Raw genomic sequence first — 22,170 nt, 5'->3', positions numbered from 1 at the left:
GTTGAAAGAATAGTAAACTGTAGTGGTGTAGCCAAAGTACAGGAAGAGAGGTGCCTTTTTGATTCACCATGTCTTTTCTAAACATCAATAAATGGTCATGAAGTAGAGTTCAGCAGGTTCCCTACTCTGGAGGTTACTGTGGAAGAGCTTGTGAGACAAATTTTCAGTTCCTGCTGTTCCCAGCAGAGAGTTCTGCCTGCCTGCATGGAGTGTCAGGATACTTTAGAGAAGCATTCAGGGTTGGGTCTGCACTTCCACCCTAGTTAAGAATTTCCTGAGGTGGAGAATTTCCAGTTCTAATTTGTCACCTCCTGCAGCAGGAAGCAACAAACCAGGACATTTCACTTAAAGGGTGGAGATGGATTAGTAGCAGGCAATGATGGGACACAGATTTGCCCTAATTTTCATTGTTTACTTATTTCTTCCTAAACAGAAAACTACTTGCTGCTCTCTCTGACCTACGGGAAGCCACTCAGATATGCCCCAGCAACCAGGAGATAAAACGTCTCTTGGCTCGGGTGGAAGAGGAGTGCAAACAGTTCCAGAGAACACAGCAACAGAAGCATCAGTCTCCACAGCTACTTGAACAAACCAGCAATTCTGACAATGAGGAGGAAGGAATTGTACCAGGTGTGAATGATAATTTGAATCTTCAAGACAGGGAAGATGACCTGCCACACCCCAATGAATCTGTTTCTCCTCCACAAAGGCTGCAGTGTTCCTCAGCTGCTTCATTATTTAGCAGGACCCTTCAAGAAGGTGTTCAGAAAGCTCAGTGTGTGTCCCCTCAAAGCAGAACAAGCAAGTACCTGAGAGAGCCAGGCTTGATTATGCAGCCAACAAAGCAGGCACAGATTGTAAAAACAAATCAGCATCTGAGCTCCATCCAGCCTGGATCTAAACCAGGAAGCAGTCAATGTAGCACCAAGCCACAATCATCTTTGCAGCATCTTCCCCACAGTCCTTTGCCCCTCCGGCACTGTGGAAGTCAACAGGTGGATGGGGCAAGCATATTGTCATCCGGAAGCACTTCCACAGATCCCACTGCTGAACTGCACAATGAGAAGTTTGTGTCCAGCCAGCGTTCACATCCACAGCATCATGAGACCCTCTCTTCTCGTTCTTTTGCTACTAAATGTAAACCTGGTGACACATCAACAGCCTCTGCTCCAGTGAATTTCAGTGACTCAAGGCAGCAAAGCCCTGTACCCAGTGGTGGCTCTTCTGGCTCTCCATCCAGTAGTGTGGTTCTCGCCAGCTCATCAAGCAGCTTCACTTCAGCCAGCAGTTTGTCAGGCAGTGTTAAGGGGCTGGGCCCAGATGTTCGGCTCAAGGAGACCAACATCAGTCAAGCTCAGGGCACTGAGCACCGGCCCCGCAATACCCCGTTCATGGGAATCATGGACAAGACTGCAAGGTTTCAGCAGCAAAACACACAGTCTAGTCGCACTTGGCACTCTCAGGCAGCAGATGGATTATCCACAAATGTTGCTTCTGCAGGCATTCAGCCCTCCAACTTGGAGCAGTTCTCAGTTAAACACTACTCAGCTAAGGGATCCTCTACAGGTGCTGCCCCGGGAGATGGCAGCCAGAGCAGCGTGCAAGCAAAAGATCGTGAGGAGCGCCCGTGCCAAATCCCTCCCCACTGCACAGACAGCAGATCACCCAACCAAGGTTCTCATTTGTACCCCGAAGCTGTAGCCAAACTGCCATCCCACAGCACTCAGGACAGCCACCACAGCCACGTCACCACGGCAAAACCAAAGCGATCGTTCATTGAATCAAATGTATAAATACTGTTCTGTACATTGACAGGGTAGACTGGGCTCACAACATCTACAAAACACTGACTGCCTCGGCATGGCTGGGTCCCAGGGAGCAGTCTTTAATGGGAAACAACCACTTCCAACTGTTCCTACCATCACAGGGCAGTGACAGTAACTGGAATAACAAATTAGCGTAGAAAGACTCAATTAGGTTGGCCTAGGAGCTCGAGCAGAGAAATCCTTTCCATTACATGTTACCATTAAACAAGCCTTTCCTTTCATAGACGGCTTCAGTCTTGGCTTTTGGTTCTCTTGCATCTCACACGTAGTACTCGTGCCTCTCATATGCTTACGTGCTGACGTCTCACAGCAGCGCTAAGGGAGATAATCTGCTGCAGAATACTCAGATCCATACATGCATGCATTTTTTTCAAATCAAATTATTTTATCACTTTTCTAGTGGGATCTAATTTGGGTTGCATGATGTACATTTAGGAAGCATAAATAATTTGTGTATGAGTAAACTATAAGCAGCCATGCTTTGAAGTGTAAATATAACTATTTTTAGTAAATAGAAGAAATTAAATAAAAGAGTGACATTTGCATGTGTATTGGGAGGCTTTGACCATATTGGTTATTGCACTGAAGAACACACTATTATGGCCTATTAACAATAATCGCACTTTATATAGGGTATCTAATCACCTTTGGGTGCTATCTTAAAGCAAAATGATTTCTTGTTTATTTGTGACAAGGTACAACAACTAAATGCTTAGTAAATGTTTTTATGGGAAACCCAAGAAAGGGATGGAGTGAACGTGAAAGTTTGAGGAACAGCATATGTGCAGTTGCATGACAGGATGAAGTTGAGACGTTGGTTTTTTAAGGAAATGAGGATTTTTATTGGCAAGAACATACTAAAGCTGAACTGCTGCAGTGACATTCCTATGAGTGCAATTCAGTTGAAGTGCTCAGCTTTATACTCTTCCCATCATGCTTGATTCCAGTGTTCTGTGTACATTGTAAACAGCTGTACCCAGCTCTACACATTCTTTTTGCAGTTTGTATCGTTACACTTTAGCTTATTTATTGTTTACTGTTTCTTTGATATTTTGTACAAGTCCTATATTAGTCTTGTCCTGTAGTTCTATTTTTGCACAGCTACTGTACTCTTTCCATACAAAATAAAGATTATTAATATACCTGTGGGATGAGATGCAGTCCCTGATGGTTACAGGAGAAACTCTCTCCCAGCTTTTCCAACTATGTGTCCAGTAATGGGGAACAGAGAAAGATAGACACATTTTGGTTTGTTAGAGTAGAAAAAGAAATACAGGTCCTGTACTTTGCTGTTTCTTACCTTCTGAAAGACTGACTTGGCAAGATGAAGACTCAAAACTCATAAACGTAGTAAAAATGACAAGAAAATTTTATTTGAAAAACTGAGTTTGAGTACTTGATTCTCAAACAGAAATACCACAAAGTAGAACTACCAGGAACTTAAAGTTGTTCTGGGAGTTTCCACCAGTGAAGGTTGAACCAGCCACAGACAGAAGAGAAACACAAGTTTTTCTTTCCATTTGTTTCTGATACAATTAATTCCTCCAGCTGCATAAAATGTAAGTTAATTTTAACAACCAACTTCAAAATTAAGTGGTTTAACTATTTCTGCTGAGTCTCTAGCCAGCGACTAATGGCCATTTTTAGCGTTCTGTTTGGTGTGAGCATAAGAGAGTGGAGAGGAAGATTCGTCATGGGACTGGATCGTCTATTGCTGAGCCAGTTTTCCATTGCTTCCCTTTCATAGGAATAGCCATCTGCAAAGAAACCATCAACAAGAGCTCATATTACAGAGGCTTGGCCACTGTGGCACTGTGCAGATGTTAGCTGTTTAATGTAAAAGGGAAGTAAGGAAATACATCCAAACAGGAAAGTTGAGATCTAGAATAAGTACACAGTATGTGAAATCTTTACTGTGGATATAAACAGTTCTGGCTAGGTTCATGCATCTATCTCTGCACCAAAATATATTATGCACAAGTTAGATAAGACTTTCTTTTCAGTTTGAATGATCCATGATGTGAAGTAAAAGCTCATTACCAGCAATTGCCTAACACAGCTAAAGCCTTCTGCTTTGCTCAACAGGGGGCTTGTCCACCTGGCTGGCCCAGCCCTGAGCTGTGCCTGTGCAGAGCCCTCACCACCTGCCCAGGCTCAGGACTTCGGCTCTTAGAGTCGGTATCTGAACCAGCTGATCCTCAAAGAACAAAAACTAGGCCCCAGCTAAGTGTCAGTCACCCAGGAATATCTGTGGTGGAATACAAGCCCGGGCCCTGTGCCCCTCCTCTTGTCTCCTTACTCCTTATTGAATAAATCACCTATAACTCCAGCAGTTAGCAACTGTCTTCATATTTTGGCCGTTTTAATTCTCAGAAGTCTGCCCTAACACCTCAGAACTGGATGAAGTTACTTACTGTTACAGAGCAACAAAAAAATTATACTGATCTTCTGATGTTTGTATGCTCCTCCTTCCCTCTCTCCCCAAGAACAGAACTACAAAACAATAGTTCTTCATAAAATGTTTTAACTACATAACATCTTATGCTGCTGGCATATCACAGTTCCAATGGCTGCTGCATTTAAAGGAGTCTCATTCTGTACAACCTTTCAAGTGCCCTATAGTGTGCTAAGCATAGAAATGAGCCTGGGGTTTTTTGTGGTTTTTTTTGTGGGGGGCTGGTTTGATTTGTTTATTTGCTTTTTGCCCCACTGAATGCACAATTCTATTTTGCATTTACTGAGCCAACACTGTAATTAGGCTTGTAATTATATTTACAAAGGCACATAAAGGGAGTTACATTAAGAAAAGGAAGAAGTTGCTTGATACAGTATTTTTGTCCATATCAGAGCTGTGATTCAGCAAATTAATTAATTCTGGTTTGTTGCAACAGCTATTTAGAATAGTTTATCTTTCTAGGTCTGCTGCTAAAATAGGTGTGGGAACACAAAAATGGGCCTATCTTTACCCTCACGTAGTTAGTTTTAATCCATGTCTCATAAAGACATACCTGTGGCAATGACAGGATCGTTCATAAGCTCTCTTGTTATAGGACACAGGAACTCATCAGGAACAGAAACTGAGGTCATTGTCATCCTCAGTTCTTCAATTTTCTGGAGAACTTTGCTGCGCAGGCCTAGAGACTCTGAAAAATTATTCGTACATGAAGTGGACAGCACAGACAGATAAGGCAAAGAGGTCAGGTCTTGGAATAGTCAGCACTGTGTTACAGGAGACATAGCTCCATCTCACCACCCCCGAAACCAAAAGCCTGCATCCAGCCCTGGCTCCCACTCCGCTCAGCTCTGCCACAGGTTCTCTCTCCTGCTGTGCAACAGGAACTTCGGGTAGTAATGACAACAATCAGTAAAAGCAGTGCAAGTGCAGCAGAGCCATGGCAGAGCAGCGGCCTGGTGGCCGTGCAGCTGACTGACACAGCGCGAGTGCCCTCAGCCACACCCTGCCACGGGACACTGCAGGGCTGGCCCTTGGCACGGGACAAAGCAGTGCCAGTGGGAAGGTACAGCTGTGCTGCCAGCACCTCCAACAGACTGGATTTCCCTTCGCCTTCACACTGGCATTCAACAGGCCAGGTCATACCCACCTCTGATGCACTACACCTGCCGAACAGCACTGCTGTCTGGGGCTTACAAAGGCTCAACTGAAAGGTGCCGGAGCCTGTGCTTTTTTTAAAGAACACTGATGTCCTCCAAACTGCAAAGACTGTGAAAAACTTCTAGAGATCTGATGTAAGATCTTCTTAGATCTTCTAGAGATGATGTAAGATCTTAGCAAGATGTTACATCACAGTCTCAGAGGAAAGAAAACAGGTTATCGAGAGAAAGAACACGCTCATGTCAAGAATTTGTATGGTGGTAGACGCCTAAAATTTAGTTAAACAGGAATTTAAGTAACAGAGAAAATGTTGTCCATTTTAGGCAAATAGTATTTTCCTACTTTGTAAATGCTTGAGCTATGGCAGATAGAGAGCAATATTTCAAGTCAGATATATGAGGCCATATTTTCTAGATCTCTGTTGATTTCTTTCCCCACAGAGAACTCTCTTTGTAGCAAGTCACACTACATTCAATTCTCACAGGACTTTCTAGTCAGTGTTATCTGATTAGCCTCAGCTGGCAATTGCTGCAACAAAGTTTTAGGCTACTTCAATGCTAAGGAAAACGTTTGCATAAACTGAGGAAGCCAAGTGTCTTTCATGGATGACAATTCCTGACAGATTCCCAGCATTTCTGTTATTTCTAGATTTCAACAAAGCCAGCTGTTACACAGAGATAATATGATCCAATATGGACCAATTCCACACACAAACACAAAAAGAAAGGGAGCGGTCTTCCTACAATGAACAATATTCAACTGTACTTTTTAACAGGTTTTTTACATCATTCAGCCTTTTGTCATACTTGACCTCATTTTAACAAATATATTAGCACCTAATTTACACCTAAATTTGGCCATCAAAATTAATAGAGAACTTGTATTTCGAAAGTTCCAGTGCAGTTCATTATCTTTAAACTTCTTATTTCATAAGGACCACTGTGGAATCATTACTAGTATGGTGCTTCTTTTTGATTCCTTTTAAATTGTAATCACAGTTTTGCAATAAAGCAATAGGACAGTGTATGAACCTGATGTATTAGAAATTGTCTGAGCCAGGCAAGCTTTGCTTGGTCCTTACCAAAAGTCATCTTAGGAATTCCACTGTTCAATTCAAGGTTGGTGACCACCTGCAATTCTAAACATGGCACTTTGCAGACTGATAGGAAAAACTATAGACCCCCCTATTTACCAAAGTGAGAAACATGAATTATAGAGAAAAGCTGAAATTGCTTTTCCATAGCTTAATCATACAAGATAGAACAAGGAAAATAGAAACAAAATCAGGTAAGACTATTTAAAAGTATCATTAGTAGAAGTGCATTGTATGTCTTCAGGTATGAGCAAACACACACACAAAAAAAAAGGAATACTGTGGACAATGTAAAATAAGGGGGTTTTTAACAGCCCTGGAAATGAAATAAAAAAGGCATTTCAGGGAAAAAAAATACATGTATGGAACTCCTAACTTGCTTTCATTTCAACATTTCAAAGTACTCCAGAGATTAAAAACTATTTGGATTTCAATACTCTTACCAATTTTTAATTCATTAGCAAGACTTTCCTTAGTAAGATTCAGTAGTTCCTTGCCATCAATATTATGCATTTTGAAAAGTCCAACAAAGTCTGCTAAATCCTGTGCACAGAGCCAGGCTGAAACATCATCCTCTGACCAGTCCTCAACAGCCACCTTGGATTCATTTTCTAAAGTACCTCCTTTGAAAAAGAGTTTAAAAACAAAACAAAACAAACTAATTAAAAACAAACAACACCACTCCCCTCCCCCACAAAAAACCTCACCACAACCCCCCAAAAGAAAACAACAATGAAACTCTCAGTTCAAAGAAACAATGCCATTAATAGATCCTGTTTTTAAGTGTTCTCAGTACTATACATGCTTCAAGAAAATAAATGTTTCTTAGACATTGCTTTGTGAGGGAGGGCAGTAATTTGGGTTTACCTTTTACCTATCAATTTTCAAAGTTTAGAGGAATTTAATCTCTTAGATGCCTATACTTCTTCAATTTGACTATACTGTCAAATTTGAATTGAACAAACAACCAGAAAAGTGCTAGCAGACACTGGAATCATCTTGCACATCCTTAGAAGGCACACCAAAATCCAAACTTACTGGTGTGTTTTGCAAAAAGACAGTATGTACCTTTGTTTGACAAACTTTAGGTGCTGGTGTAATTTGTACCATTAGTTATCCTATGTTAATGGCACTAATGTAATTTGTACAATTCATTTTTCACCTATAACGACTGGTAAGGTGCATTTCTAATTGACAATTACACTTGCAATTAGCATATTTTCAACTCGTCACAAATTATGGGTGTCCAAGAAGTCTTTCAACACTCTGGCAATAACATTCATCTCTTAAATGCTGTCCAAAGAATAAGCAATTGCAGAATATCAGAATATCAGAAAAACAGATAGAGCAAATTAATAAAATTAAGATACATCTAGTATTTTTTTCTTTACAAAATAACTAAAAGAGAATACCTCTTCTGGACATTAATCAGGTTAATTAGAAGATAAAAAGCATGCACGCAATCCTGATGTTACACATTAAGTGCAGGTAAGAATGAGGGATTTTTGCATCCTCAGAGGGTGTTTTGAATTTAAAAGAACATATTTCAAATACTTCACACACTGACCTGCACAGGGTTGCTTAAGGTCAAGCTGCCATATGTGCACAGTTTTATCCATTGAGCCTGTGGCAAGTAAGGGACTACGTGGTGCAAAAGCACAAGTTGTAACATATCTACAAACAACAAAAAAAAAAAAAGTCTGAAAACTCATTAGAAAAGGATTTCTTTTATCAATGAAACAGAATAATCATGCTGATTTCTTACCTTGTATGCTGAGACAAAGTATGAAGGGTATTGCCAGTACTCTGTAAAAGAGTTTTTGTGATTTTAAATCTTAAAGAATAAAAAAGTGTTTCTTCACTTGTTTGCTTCCTTTCAAAACAGGGAATATTGCTTCTTGAAAGGTGACAGAAGGTACCTTCAGAGAAGTTACAGAACCTTGACAAAGCTGATCAGCAGCTGAGTCAGAAACACAACTTGAATTTCCTGCTTTAAGCCCCTGTTCGACTCCCTGGAGCACTGCTCCCCTGCACAATCAGCCAGCATGGAACATGCAGGGAGAAGAGTGCTGGAAACACTGACCAAATTAAATCCACATTGGCTGGTTGGCTGTGTAGATAAAGACATTTCTTCTACAAATCTTCGATTAGAAATGACCAAAAGGGTCATTGTGGGGGTCAACCCACAAGCCTTCAATTGGACCAATAATTAACCACACCTATTTGGCCTATTCTCTATTTGGCCACTAAATACTAACTAAAAACAAAATTCCTGAATTTTGGCAGTTTTAACTTATTATGGAAAGATTTTCCCTTCTATGAAAAATAGCATTTTTTTGACAGGTACATACAGGTTGGAAAGATGATGAGCAAAATTATTCTGAATCACTAATAGATCTGCACTCCAATACTTTGAGCCGTCCAATATGATTAAAGTTCCCTAATATAGGTTGAAATCTCTCTCCCTCCCACAAAGGTTTATTGTCCCTACTTTTCCCCACAGAATCACAGGATGGCTGGGCACCTCTGGAGATCACATAGTCCAATCTCCCTGCTGAAGCAGCACCACCTAGAGCAGGTGTCCAGGCAGGTTTGGAGTATATCCGAAGGAGAATTTCAGAACTAGAAAAGTTATTGTCCCATTTGATAAAAACCTAAGGCCACAAAAGCTGATGAACAGTATTAAGAAATGTTTAGGCTGTGGTTTCCTTCATCTTCCAATCTTCTGAGGCTCCTGAACTCTAGAGGACATCTTACATACCTGTCTAAACTTCAAACTACTAAAATAATTGGGCCAAAAACTTTGCAGGTATTGTATTAGTGATTTTGGTGAAAAACTTTAATGGTAATTTAAAAACTGTATCAATACACCAAGTATGTGCAGAGCAAGCTGAAGTTGTTTAAAATTTGTTCATCCTTCATTTTCAGCAAAATTATTATTTTTAATACTATAAAGTACTGAAGGTATATATACCACATACAGGTGAATCATAAAGGAGATAACAACAATATTATAGAAAATACTTAAACAACAGGTTTTTTAAGACATTGTAATTAATATAAAATTTTTCTTGAATTATTTATTATGCTTCTATTTTATGTGCACTTTACATATAACTAACTACAGAATTTCTGTGTCCACCATTTCTGATTTTATGTCAAAAGTTACAGTCTTGCTTTGGAAGCTAAGCTGAAGTTAGGATAAGAAAACAATCCTTCAGCTTCAATATGAATCTTGCAATCCTCCTAAGTATGGAATTAATTAACACCCTGCAGCAGAGAAATCAATTGACAAATCCTCACAATGTAAATAAAAGTGAGAAAGACTGATCAACTCTCAGGACATATTTTTCCTTAGACTCCTTCCCACCCTTCCCCCAAATACACAGTAGGTATTTTGGCTTAGTGTAATTTGTATTCTTTAGTATTTTTTCCCTGGTACGACACTGCAGAAGCAGTGCTTATATTTAAAGACAACCCCAACAAATGACCCTGTATTATGCTATACTTACAGTCTCATAGATTATGACGCACTTGTCCACAGACCTTAAAAAACACATTGACATGAAAGTGATGCAGAGAAGGAAAAGGAAAATGTTTCATTAACTTTTTCAACAACCCGAGATTTCAAACTCACTCACCTACAAGACACAGACTGATTGTAAAGACACTTCAACAGCTCTAGAGGTCACAGAACTATTCCTTAATTATTGATAATAAATATTTAGAAATCTTTAACTCTTTTGAACTTTCTGTTTTACAATACTGAAGCATGAACCTGGACATCCTGACATTTCAACAAGGTGCTGCTTACCCCGAGACTACCATCTGTCCATCACATGAAAATGCACAAGCCAGAACTGGGGCAGAGTGCCCACTCAGTGTGCATTTGTATTTTAACTGGACACCTAAAAATACAAAAAGTAAATTATTACATATGGCTATATTTGACAAAGTATAACACAAGCTGCACTAAGAAGCCCAAAGCTCCCCCAAAGATGTGACTCTGTGACATAGTGTTCACAGAAAAGGGGATAAAAAGATCACAGAGACAACTTCCCCTTTAAATATCTCAAACTTTATCACTTTGTAGTCTTAGCATGTCTCACAAGGTTTTAGATAATTAAATGTGTATCTGGACACACAATATTAATCCTTACACACTTTTTATAAAGGAGATTACAAAAAAGTACCCACTGAAGATATTTTTGGCGATTTACTTAGTCTCTACATTGTAGTTTTTGCAGGAGCCAAAATTCTTTTCTCCAGCTCTTACTCAAGGCCCAGGATATACTAAAACATGAAAACAAACCTCTCCCTCCCTGGCCAGGCAGATGAGGAGGTTTCAACCCATCGACCCGTTGAAAGGCCACCGTAGAATTTTTTTTAAATCTACTTTCAATACTTGTTGATAAATAGATGCTGATAAATGTTGATAAATTGTTGCTAAATAAAATCTACATGGTGCAGCATCACAAAGTGCTGAATGCCTTAGCTGTTCTCCAGCTAATAATTAAAAGAAAACTTTCAACTTGTGGTTAGTTTGGCTGTGAATCCAGTAGTATAAATTTGATCTTCGATTTAAATTGTCACAAAAGACCTAAGACATTGGTATATTCAAAAAACATTTCTATACAAACCTAAGAAATCTGCAAACAAAATAAGCCAGAGTTTGATATGATTATCTTGTCCACAGGAAGCCATCTGGAAGTATTTGAATCCATTTTCACTATCTGATAAAATTAAAATATATAAATGGGAGTCAGAAACATTGAAAATAACAGCAGATCAGAAAACTACACCAGCATAAAAATCATTGCTGAAGTTCTAAAATAGTCTGGATGTAAGAAATAGGTATCATTATACTCTTTCCTGAATAAGTAGATTAAGACCAGAGCTGTGCTCATGTTTTAAGTTTTCTTGGTGGGAAATGTTTGAATCCTCTGATTATACTCTTAGAGTCTTTAAATCTAAATGATATGGTTATATCTATTTTTCTACAGTTCTGCAATTCTCAAAATTACCCACATACACATGTACAACATTTGAGAGTATCTGACAGGGAATTTTCATACTTCTACACATTCAACTTTTCACTTTTATAATCTGACATTTCATGACTGCAGTCCAGCCAAACAGTAAATACTGCAGTAAGTGTGAAATACAATAATCGTTTTATAGCTTTCCCTTCTGGATTCAGTGGCTATGAACATTTCTGAATCATGTTCCATGCCTGAACTCTTAGATGCATAAGAAAGTGGTTGGATGGTTGCAACCTGTGGGTGGAGGTGAATGGCTCTGAGTCCCAATGGACGGTGGTGTCCCTCAGGGTTCTGTATTGGGAACAGTGCTATTTAATATATTCATTATGATTTTTAATAGGCAGCAAGAGGGAAGCAAGCACACCCTCAGAAAATTTGCAGACGACACCAAGCTGAGTGGTGCAGGTGCCACAAGAAGGACAAGGATCTGGGATTACCTCAGAGGGACCGGGAAAAGCTCGAGCACTGGCCCATGGGAACCCCAGGTGCTGGTGCAGCAACCAGATGGGGGCAGCCCCCACAACAATCCAGGCTGGGGGGAACAGGGGAGAGCAGCGCTGCCAGGAAGCATCTGGGGGTGCTGGTGGGTGAGAGGCTGTGAACATTGCACCACTTGACAGGTTCAGTTCCAGCTTCACCTCGGCCTTCCTCATGCCCTCCCCACACAATCGTAACTCATCTCTACACCTTTCCCAGGTTACACATCTTTGTTCCCGCTGCCTGTGCACTTACTTCTTGCCTTTTAGTTTGACCAGCAGTTCTTGACTCAGCCATGCAAGTCTCCTGCCCTCCTTGCCCAGTTTCTGGCTCCTGGGGACCACTGACTCTTGCACTCAGTGGAAGACTTTCCTAAAGACCTGCCAACTCTGCTCCATTCCCTTGTCCCTGAGGGCAGTCTCCCAGGGGATCCCACTGACAACCTCTCTGAAGATGTGGAAGTCTGCCTTCCTAAAGTTGAGGAGCCTGCCTCTATTCCTTACCTGACCTATATTCCTTATGGTAAACTCCACCAAACTCCACCACAGCTGCTCTAGATCCCATGAGCTCCTAGGCACCTGTGACTGAATCCACTCCAAAGGCAGAAGAACCACCTGTTACAGCCTAAAGCACAAAGAACCTATCAGACACTCTGGATCAAAACTTGCTCAGAATTAGGCAGGTAAAGAGAGTCTCAATTTAAAACTATCTCTAATTGTACTGGGTAAGCACTACTTGTATGCATTTCATAATGTGTTACATCTGGCAAAAATCCCAGAATGTTCAACCACTGATGATTAAGCAGCAACACACAAAAAGGAAATACGTTGACTTTCAATAATAAATAGATAAAAAATCAAGAATTATCATAAGTCAGCCAGAACAAATCCACAGTGTAGGAAATACCTGCTTTGTTGTCTGTTTATCTTGGCAGAAGGCTGTAATTTTTAAACCAAGAGAATAATCTCAACATGAAATGGAGTGGTGAAAATTACGCTCTGATCTGTTTCAGCTGCAACTTATTTTTTGCCCTCAGATGCAACTCTTAGTTCACTATGGAGTTTTTTGTGTAGTATTTTCACCAAGTAAGATCCTACACCTTTCAGAGGGCACATATTTGTTTGATTTGGTATTGTCAATCACTAATTCTCTGTTCTGAAATGTATGTTCACATCCTTCTTCCTCAGACTCCTCCTGCTTTCTTCCCCACTGCTTCTCTCCTGTTTTCTTCCGCTCTGCACCTCCTCCTTAAGACAGGGTGGTACACAGACAGCAGTACTTATTGCCAGGTTCAGCACTTGAAGATGCAAGGGGCCGCTCAGCTATAACTTTTGGGGCCTTTGAAAGGGCAGCTTGTGTATTCTGAATACAAAAGCCTAAATACATCTATGAAGATCTGGAAAGCACAAAAGTATACACACAAGGTTGTTAAGTCAAGTTGCTTCATTACTCCCTAAAGCTGACAAAGAGTTTCCTTCCCAATTTCTTAACCTCCATCAGAAGCAAATGACTATGTGATCAAATGCTAAAACAGCTCCAAGATTTTCGAACATCTTAGTGGAATGCAGGAGATTCTGGGCTCATTATTCCCGCAAATTCCTCTAAATGACAAAGTCAGGTGCAGGAAAACAGCCTATCTGCTCATATTCCACAGTTCAAGCACTTAGCTTATTAGGTTTACAGCTCTCTGCATTGTTTAAATCCAGTCCTGCTCCTTGGGAACCAAAGTATGAAAGAGTCAAGTGGGAATGGTAATCAAACACTGCATCTCCTAACACCCTTGTCTGCCAGGGGGGTAATTAGCTACTCAAAGTTATCACCTTGTTTGTTGACCTAGTACATTCCTTGCCACCAACCTGACCACAACCGCTACTGAAGAATATTCAGAATATTCCAAAACATCAGCTCTTCACAAGGTCATTTGTATCTTGAACACCAATGGCAAAAATAATATGAAAACAAGAGCTAGGGAGAAATAAATATCTCTTTTTTTAAATGTTCCTCCTCTGATGAGCTGAATAACTAACCAGATACTGGATGTGAAGAAATATCACAGCAGGTAACGCCAAGATCATGTGCTTTTTCATTACCCAGGCATCTCATTTTATCATCCCAAATGGTTAAATCACCACTTGATGATCCAGTGACAAAGAAGTTTCCATTGGGAGAAAATGCACAAGCCATCAAAGAACCACCTTTAACTTTCCCAGATCTGAAAAGCAAGAGTACACAGGATTTGAATTTAGAGTAGGTAAAGTTCTACAAAGTGACCTCTCAAATGCAGTCTGATGCAATAAGCCAAAGTCTTCTGAGGTTTGCACTTTGGAACTAGCTAACAGAACAAAGAGAAACTCAAACCAACTATGAAAAGAGAGCAAAATAAGCTCTGCAGCAGGCACCAGACTGGCTCTTTGACAGCAGGAGGAAAAACATGAGATGGAGGCCCAAGGCAGTAATTTTATCTGAGTGATAAAATAATTTTCAAACTAAAGACAATTTGCATGGATTTAACACTTAAAAGGCACAATGCACTGCTAAAATTCTATGGCAGGACACATTTTAAAAGTCAAAGATAAATATGCAACTATAATTATATATTTTATATATTATATATAATATATATATAATTATATATTATATTATATATATTATTATATATTTATATTATATATTATATATATTATAACTATAATTAACACATGTACACAAACAAGGGGGGAAAAGACTGACAATTCTTCTGGTTTTAGAGACAAAAGAGAACACCTACTAGCCCATATGATAAGCTGTAGCTGAGTACAATACTTCGTGATTTATGATGTAGGATTCATTTTGCACCACTTGTACACAAGAGAAAGCAATGTGGAAAAGAAATTCTGTATTTTAATTAAGTCAGCCAAAGCACTTTGTAAAACTGATCTTCAAAGAAAACTTCTAGCAGATATGGAAGTGTGGTCAACCCTCAGGAAGGAAGTGGGGTGAACCTGACATCCTTTACATTATCTGACAATCTAAAGTTAATGGAAAGAGTCTCACTCCTTTCAATGGACACCAGATCCAGCCAGGCGTGCACAGCTGGGCCTTTAAGTGCAGGGAGAAAATCACAGAAAGAGAAACAGTCACATGACAAGAAATGTCAGAACTATTTACTCTGTCATCGTACTCTGTAGAACAGCTGCTAATGCTCCTTACTGATAGAAATTTTATTTACTGCCAGAGGTTTCACACTTGATGTCACAGAAAGCAAGTCAATTAAATTTTCCTCAGTGTCACACTAATCAGACCCATGACCTTCTAAAAAGCCTTGTCTCCCTTAATTCTTTTATTAAGAATACTATCAAATCCACTACAGTGCTTCCCATTTTTATATGTACAATCTTTTTTCCTTAGTGTAGCTTTTACAAATTTCCTTCTTTCACACAAGAAGTTGCAGATTCTGCTCTGAAAGCAACAGTAAAATAAATAGCATTGTGCATGCATTTAAAATTTGCAGGCAGTTTAAATAGCAGTTTTGTAACTTACTACTGAACAGGAAATGGAGACCAGTAAGAAATACACATAAGTCAACTTGCTTTCCTGTTTTTCACATCCAACATAGAACTTATTTAAATAGCCACCTTACTTCCCAATCTGAACTGTCAATTACAACAGCTGAGTAGATAAGGAACAAATTTTATGTAATTTTATTATAGTTGCCATCCATATGTTTAGTCAAGTGACAAAACAGTGTAGTAAAATGCTTTCTCATTTTCAGCATCAACACAATCAACTGTTTCAAAAGAAACAGAGGACCACAGATTGACATTAGATGGTTAACTAACTTCCTCTGACTTAACTTTGATGATTTCTATGTTATACTGATTTCAACTATTAAAAACAGGACATGTGCATTTTCCTACCTGCAATTACAAATCACAATAAAAATATTCATCAGCTTAAAATACATACACACATACACATCCCAAAATAGATATAAAGTTGACTACTGCTGGCCTGTTAACACTCTGAAATGAACTTTTAATGGCTGAAGGGGACAGGAACGTGATGTTCAAGTTTTTTCTTATTTCTCTACAATGAAAACACCAAAACAGAATAATTTCTGCTTGTAATAACAATATAGTTTCTAAGTAGTCATTACACAGCCCCCATTCAACTAGAAGAAAATTAGGATGTAGGTCTAAAACGTGCACCACTGCATGTATTAAGAGCATACAATTGTAGGAAATGTTGTTTTCACATTTCTGGGTTTTTCCCTTCAGCAACAAGCATTCTGAATTTTAAAAAAAAAAAAAATCTCTTCACTAGTAATGTCACAAAACAAATAAACCAGATTTCAGAACACTAATGACTGTATTTCCCAATTTTTCTGAAAGATAAAACTAGCAAAAAATTTGTTTCTTTATGTATTACAAAAAACATGATGGCAAAAATCTTGGACAATTGATGGACAAATTTCCAGATTTACACACTTTCAAGTAACTATAATCAATTATTTTGAACAACTGTACAGTTTTCCACATAAATCACCGCTGTGGAAGGCAAAGAGGCCACAAAACAAGGGACATGCTTGACAGGAGACTACCAACATCAAACCATTCTGTCTTTCAAAAACAGCTGCTCCCTCAATCCTGAGTGAAACATCAGTTTGCTCAAATTCTTAACTACTTTTCTAACTTTAGAGAGTAATTTTGCTGCATAATAAGCCCTAAAACCTAAATAATGTCTTGCCCAAGTACAGATTACAACAACTGGCCTAAAGAATTCACTGAAAGAAAAAGATGTAGAGGACAACCCTGAAAATAGCTCTAAGGTTCATGCCTTTAAGTATGCAACACCAATAAATATGCTCACCTGCTTTGTTTCAAATGTTTCTTGGAAACCTACGTGAAATGTTGACTGTCATGCTTATTTAGCACCAATACTTCTTTCAGTCACTTTATGTCTTAAAATGTACAGTTTCAGGACAGGTCCATAGTTTCCAAACTCTGGTTGCTGGACTACCAGCAAGCTTCTAAGACTTTCCTGGACTCCATACTCCCAGTAATTAAACAATTTATACTACTGTGCGTAACGCAATGCAAAGCACACAGTACAGTTAGGCTCCACTAACTGTGTATTATGTACCACAGGTTGCTGACCCAGTGTTTAGAAACCAGATGCATACAGTGTGCAATACATCCTGATCTCATGTTAAATCAATGAAATGAACTTCAAAAAAATCAGGATTTAGATGTACAATAACCTTATAAAAATTGAAGCTTCTTGAGTTAGGATTGTTTAACTAAAAAAACCAAAAAGCTACTTAGCACTTCTCCCTCTCCTACTGATAATCTTTTGGTCATCTGAATCCCATCCCTGTTTCGTTGTGATATCCATCAGTGGTGTAAGCCTGCGTATCTCGCATACAGTACAGCATACTGCTTGAACTACATTCACCTCGAAACAAAGTATTTGTCAAAAAATATCTGGCACTCACCGGTACAGTTTCGTGGACTGCACGTTCCACAGAACCACGCTGCCATCCGCCGCCCCGGCCAGCAGGTAGGCGGCCTGAGGAGAGAAGCGGCAGACGCGGACGGGGCTGGCGCCGGGCTGCGGCAGCACGGCCAGCCGGCGGCCGTCGCGGCTGTCCCAGAGCGCCGCGGTGCCGTCCGTGGAGCACGAGGCCAGCAGCAGCCCCGAGGGCGAGAAGCAGCAGCAGTGCACGGCGTACGCGTGGCCCTGCAGCGGCGAGTACGGCAGCTCGGCGAAGGTGCTCAAAGAATAAACGCGAATTGTTTTGTCCAAGGAACAAGTAGCCAAGCACGATGATGAGAAGGCACAGCAATTGACATCGTCGCTATGATCTGCTAAAGTGTGAATTAATGTCGCCATTTGAAAAAACAAAAATCTGAAAAAGAGTTTAACAGACTTAATTTTCCTGTTTCGTAAATGAAACACGCTACCTGAGCAAGACAAACTCCGAAGGGAAAAAAAAGAAAAACTCATTTGCAAAGTAAGATTTTCCCCTAGCACTGTTTAAGCAGAGAACCATAAAATCACAGACTAGTTTGGGTTGAAAGGGACCTTAAAGGCCATGCAGTTTCACCCCCTGCCATAGGCAGGGGCACCTTCCACTATCCCAGGTTGCTCCAAGCCCCATCCAGCCTGGCCTTGAATGCTTCCAGGGATGGGGCAGCCACAGCTTCTTTGGGCACCCTGTGCTAGGGCTTCACTACCCCCACAGCGCAGAATTTCTTCCTAATCTCCAATCTAAACCTATTCTCAGTTTAAATCCATCCCCCTTTCTATCACTGCATGCCCTTGTAAAAAGACCCTCTCCAGCGTTTTTGTGGCTGGAGCACTTTCCAGAGAAGACCGAGACAAGAAAGCCATTGAGTACCTCAGCCTTCTCCACATCTTGGGTAACCAGGCCTTCTGTTTACTTCCAGGGGGAGGCCACATTTCTCCTAATCTTCCTTTTATTACCAACATACCTATTAAGGCTTTTCTTGTTGCCCCTGACATCCCTGGCTGGATTTAATTCCATCAGGACTGTAGCCTTCCCAACCTAATCCCTGACTGCTCGAAAGATCTCTCTGTAGTCCTCCCAGTCTACCTGTCCTTACTTGCATCCTCTTCCTTTTTGTTTGAATTTGTCCAAGAGCTCCCTTCTGCTTACTCTCACAGACAGCAACAGCAGTGATGGCAAAACATCAGCGGAATACCACATACTTGCATTGCCAATCCAAAGTTTGAGCAGACTGACTAAAACATTTAAGTCAAAATGTGAATATTAATTGGGTGATCAGCACTGGAACCTCTCCAGAAGGTTCAGAAAGTCCAGAAGGTTGTGTTTGCTGCTACACAGAACAACAAAAGGCAATGTGAACTTCATATGCATTTTCCCAGGATGTAAAACTGCTAGAACCAGTTTAAATTGTATCAGACAAGTGATTTGCACTGCCGAGGTCCAGGAAATCCCCAAAGAGGTACATTCCAACCAGTTACTCCCCATGCTGCAGATCATGGACAAGTTTCCTGAGAATAAATGCACGGAGCCAAAATGAAGTGCCTACAGCTCTTATAAGCTGTTTATAATGAAAAAAAAAAAACCCAAAACCAAAACAGTAATACTATGTATATTGAGTTAACTTGTATAATAGTCTGCTGCTTTAGATAAGTGCTTCATTCTGAATAATTTCAGTGCTGAGGCATCTGCGAACAAAACCATATATACTCACACTTTTTTTTTTTTAACATAGAAACATACATACACACATGTTTGTATGTATGTGGACATGTAAATATGTATAAATGTATGCACACATATGCAGAGGTATGTACATATACACAGACACAAAGGTGCATATGTAAGGGCAAAATACTTGTTCTCTTCAGACAGCACACCGATTTAGTTAAAGATCATTGAATACTACCTACTTTAGCTTCAGGAGGCTCACTTTTACTACCACTCTCTTTAAAGCCATTAAACAAATGAAGGAGTATCAATAACATAGCTGCAGAAAAAAAAATAAACATACTTTCTTCAACTACGAGAAACCGAAGAGTCAGGGAAAACTTAACATCTGGAAAGATGAGCTGAAAAAGGCACCTTGACCTCACTGTCAGGAGACTTTCAGGAGCTCACTGCAGGAAAGCAAACCTAAGAACAAGAGGTTTCAATATCAATAAATCGACTGAGGGAGCTAGGAGCAGCGGGAGCATTCGTCACCAGAGAGATGTTCAGCACCACAGCATCATCTCTGGCAATTACGTATTATTCTCATAATACACAAATAATAGACAGCAGCACCGGCCCACAGGAAGAGCTAGAGCAGTTCTCGACAGGCAGGCAGCCCCTTCCCTGTCGCTCCTTCCCGCAGCCCAGCCCCACCCAAGCCATCGCGCTGCCGGCGCGGCCGGGATGCGCTCGGAAGGTCGGCGGAGTCGCCCCGAGCTGCAGGGGCCCGTGTCGGGTAGACAGGGCCGTACCCCGGCAGCGCGGGGCCCCGCGGCCCCCCGCCGCGGCACCCGCCGGCCCTGAGGGGACCCGCCCGCACCTCTCGCGCTCCGCCCGCGGCGCCTCCGGCCCCGGCCGGCCCAGGGAGCTGCGCACGCGCTGTGCCCCCCCGGCCTCCCGGCATGGTGCGCTCCGGGCCAACCCGCCCCGCCCCGGGCCGCGCCACTGCGCGCCGGCCGCGGGGGGAGCCGGAGCAGCGTTTCCCGCTCTCCCCGCCGCCACCGGTGCCGGCCCCGAAGCAGCGGGGGCGCGGATCGTGCGACCTTCAGCCCTCCGCGCTCCCAGCTCCGGCCCGGGGCCGCACTGCGGCCGCTGGCGCTGTGGCTGCCTTGGCAGGAAGCCTGCGTGGGCGCGGGCCGTGCCAGCGCCTGTGGGATGGTGGCGGGGCCGGATGCGATCCCGGCCGCGCCCTCACGTCAGAGCGGGGCAGGGGCCGGCCGCGTCCGAGCGGGCAGCGGGGCCACGCTCTGCCGCCGAGAGCGGGGCCACGCTCTGCCGCCGAGAGCGGGGCCACGCTCTGCCGCCGAGGTCCATGGGCACGGGGAGGGCCTCAGCCCGCCGCGGGCGCGTTCCTCCAGCACAGCGAAGGGGAGCTCCCACACAGAGCGCTCCCCCGGGCACAGCAGCCGTCAGGTAACTCACACCACCGTCCTCTCCCGCCCTTCACATACACGCTCAGCAACTCATACATAATAAATGCTTTAGCCGGCACCTACACGTTTTGAGGAAGACAGAGTCACTTTCTCGGAGTCACTGTGCCCATTCCGTAAATGATCAGCCTTCCGTATTTAGTCTGTACCATCTCATGCTCTGTTTCACAGCATTTTATTTGATTGCACACTCTGTGATCCACGGCTGAAGCCTGGCCTTTCATTGTTCTGAATCCTAGGTGACAGCCACTGTTAAAAAGAAGGCTTTCGACCTCCTTTTAAAGATACATATTTTGATTTTCAGGAGCTTTTATATAATCCCATTTTTTCCAAAGAGATGACAAGAGACAAAAGAGAACTCCCACTCCACCATTAACACTCTTCCTTGGAGTGCCATTACAGTATTTATAAAATAGTAAGTTTGAAAGTTTCAGAATAAATTCTGTAAACTAAGACTGGCACACTTTGTTCAGAAAGGATGAGAGCACACTGGAAAATTTTTCCTCTTAAGAAAACATACAAACATCAACAGCAGAGAAAATGAACAAAGAGGAAACATTGCAAACATTTTTCTAGTGGTTAAATCCCTGCTCTTTTCTATGGATATATGAGGGCATATGCACGACTCAAGCTTGCCATTCAAATACAGTATTTCCTGTAAATTTATTTTACTGCAAGAGTAATGAAGACACTGGCTGTTAGCAAGGAAATTAATACCCTGGCCATGTCAAGTTAGAGGTGATGCTTGTCTCACTGTCATCACTATAGTAGCAGATGTTGCCACCTTCCCAGCTGTAAGGCTGAACTGGGATACAAACTGAAAAAAATGCAACTTGTATTATAGATATTGTATGTAGTGTAACTAGTGACCTGTCTGATATTTCAGAAAACTAACAGTTCTAGTATTGCAGACAAAGCATTAACCACCACAGAATCTGAGAAAAAATAATTTTCATGATTTCTCAATTGCCTAAGCATATTTATAACATCTTCTTACAAGTTTACCATCTTAAATTCAAAACATTGATTAATCTTCACATCTCTGGTACATGTCAGCAAACCTCTTCACTGAAGTCTTCTGAAAGGTCATGAAAAGGAAAGGCACGTAGCAGTCTGTGTGGGAGTTCACGTTAGCATGCAGGACTGTCTGACACCCAAATGTGATTTTTTATTCAAAGTAATAAAAATTATTCTAACAGAACTTTGGAATAAAGGAAAATATTATTGATCAAGATATTCTGGGGAGAGCAATGGAAACGTTAATTTAAAAATAGGCACTAAGACTCAAACATGGCAGACCTAGTTTAACAGCAAAAACCAACACCCCAACATTATTTTGAGAGAACTACAGATATTGTGGTTCCACAGTATCTGTTGGTAATGTCTGTGTTTTCTGCAGTCAGAGCAAGGATTATGATTAATGCCTTTCTACAGGCCAAAAAAGGGACAGAACCTTACATGGACAGTGGT

The 22,170-nt window shown here is 41.3% G+C and overlaps 2 protein-coding genes across 18 annotated transcripts in view; one reads left to right on the top strand and one right to left on the bottom strand.

Moving 5' to 3' along the window:
* TANC1 (tetratricopeptide repeat, ankyrin repeat and coiled-coil containing 1) overlaps positions 1-2,974 on the top strand; it is a 60,047-nt gene extending 57,073 nt beyond the window's left edge. For all 13 annotated transcript variants that reach the window (XM_038141970.1, XM_038141969.1, XM_038141967.1 and 10 more), the window contains one exon: positions 434-2,974. In XM_038141970.1, the coding sequence (XP_037997898.1) occupies positions 434-1,793 (1,360 nt within the window). In that variant the 3' untranslated portion in view covers positions 1,794-2,974. The remainder of the gene's footprint in view (positions 1-433) is intronic.
* On the bottom strand, positions 2,645-22,121 carry WDSUB1 (WD repeat, sterile alpha motif and U-box domain containing 1). 5 transcript variants are annotated; one of them, XM_038141993.1, is made up of 11 exons: positions 20,314-22,121; positions 17,525-19,693; positions 14,079-14,263; positions 11,173-11,265; positions 10,347-10,440; positions 10,045-10,078; positions 8,298-8,338; positions 8,100-8,206; positions 6,976-7,155; positions 4,835-4,969; positions 2,645-3,583 (listed from the first exon to the last, which is right to left on the bottom strand). In XM_038141993.1, the coding sequence occupies exons 2-11, from the start codon at positions 18,034-18,036 to the stop codon at positions 3,429-3,431; spliced, it is 1,536 nt and encodes a 511-aa protein (XP_037997921.1). In that variant the 5' UTR covers positions 18,037-19,693; positions 20,314-22,121; the 3' UTR covers positions 2,645-3,428. The 5 variants fall into 5 exon arrangements, with proteins under 5 accessions (XP_037997921.1, XP_037997920.1, XP_037997923.1 ...); XM_038141992.1 differs by lacking the exon at positions 20,314-22,121 and adding an exon at positions 20,091-20,221; XM_038141995.1 differs by lacking the exon at positions 20,314-22,121 and adding an exon at positions 20,091-20,179 and having other exon boundaries at positions 17,525-17,938.
* Positions 22,122-22,170: the final 49 nt, after the last annotated feature.

The sequence above is a fragment of the Motacilla alba genome, chromosome 7 (assembly GCF_015832195.1).
Source record: "Motacilla alba alba isolate MOTALB_02 chromosome 7, Motacilla_alba_V1.0_pri, whole genome shotgun sequence".
In the NCBI taxonomy this organism is placed as follows: Eukaryota; Metazoa; Chordata; class Aves; order Passeriformes; family Motacillidae; genus Motacilla; species Motacilla alba.
This window is presented reverse-complemented; position numbering and strand designations above follow the sequence as displayed.

Excerpts from the sequence above, each read along its gene's own strand:
- WDSUB1 (XM_038141993.1), bottom strand. The coding sequence starts at position 18,036 with ATGAGTTTTTCTTTTTTTTCCCTTCGGAGTTTGTCTTGCTCAGGTAGC. Across the intron at positions 10,441-11,172 it reads TTTGTTTGCAGATTTCTTAG|GTGTCCAGTTAAAATACAAA; the intron begins GTTTGTATAGAA and ends TTGTATTTTTAG. Across the intron at positions 8,339-10,044 it reads GCGTCATAATCTATGAGACT|AGTACTGGCAATACCCTTCA; the intron begins GTAAGTATAGCA and ends ACTCTTTTACAG.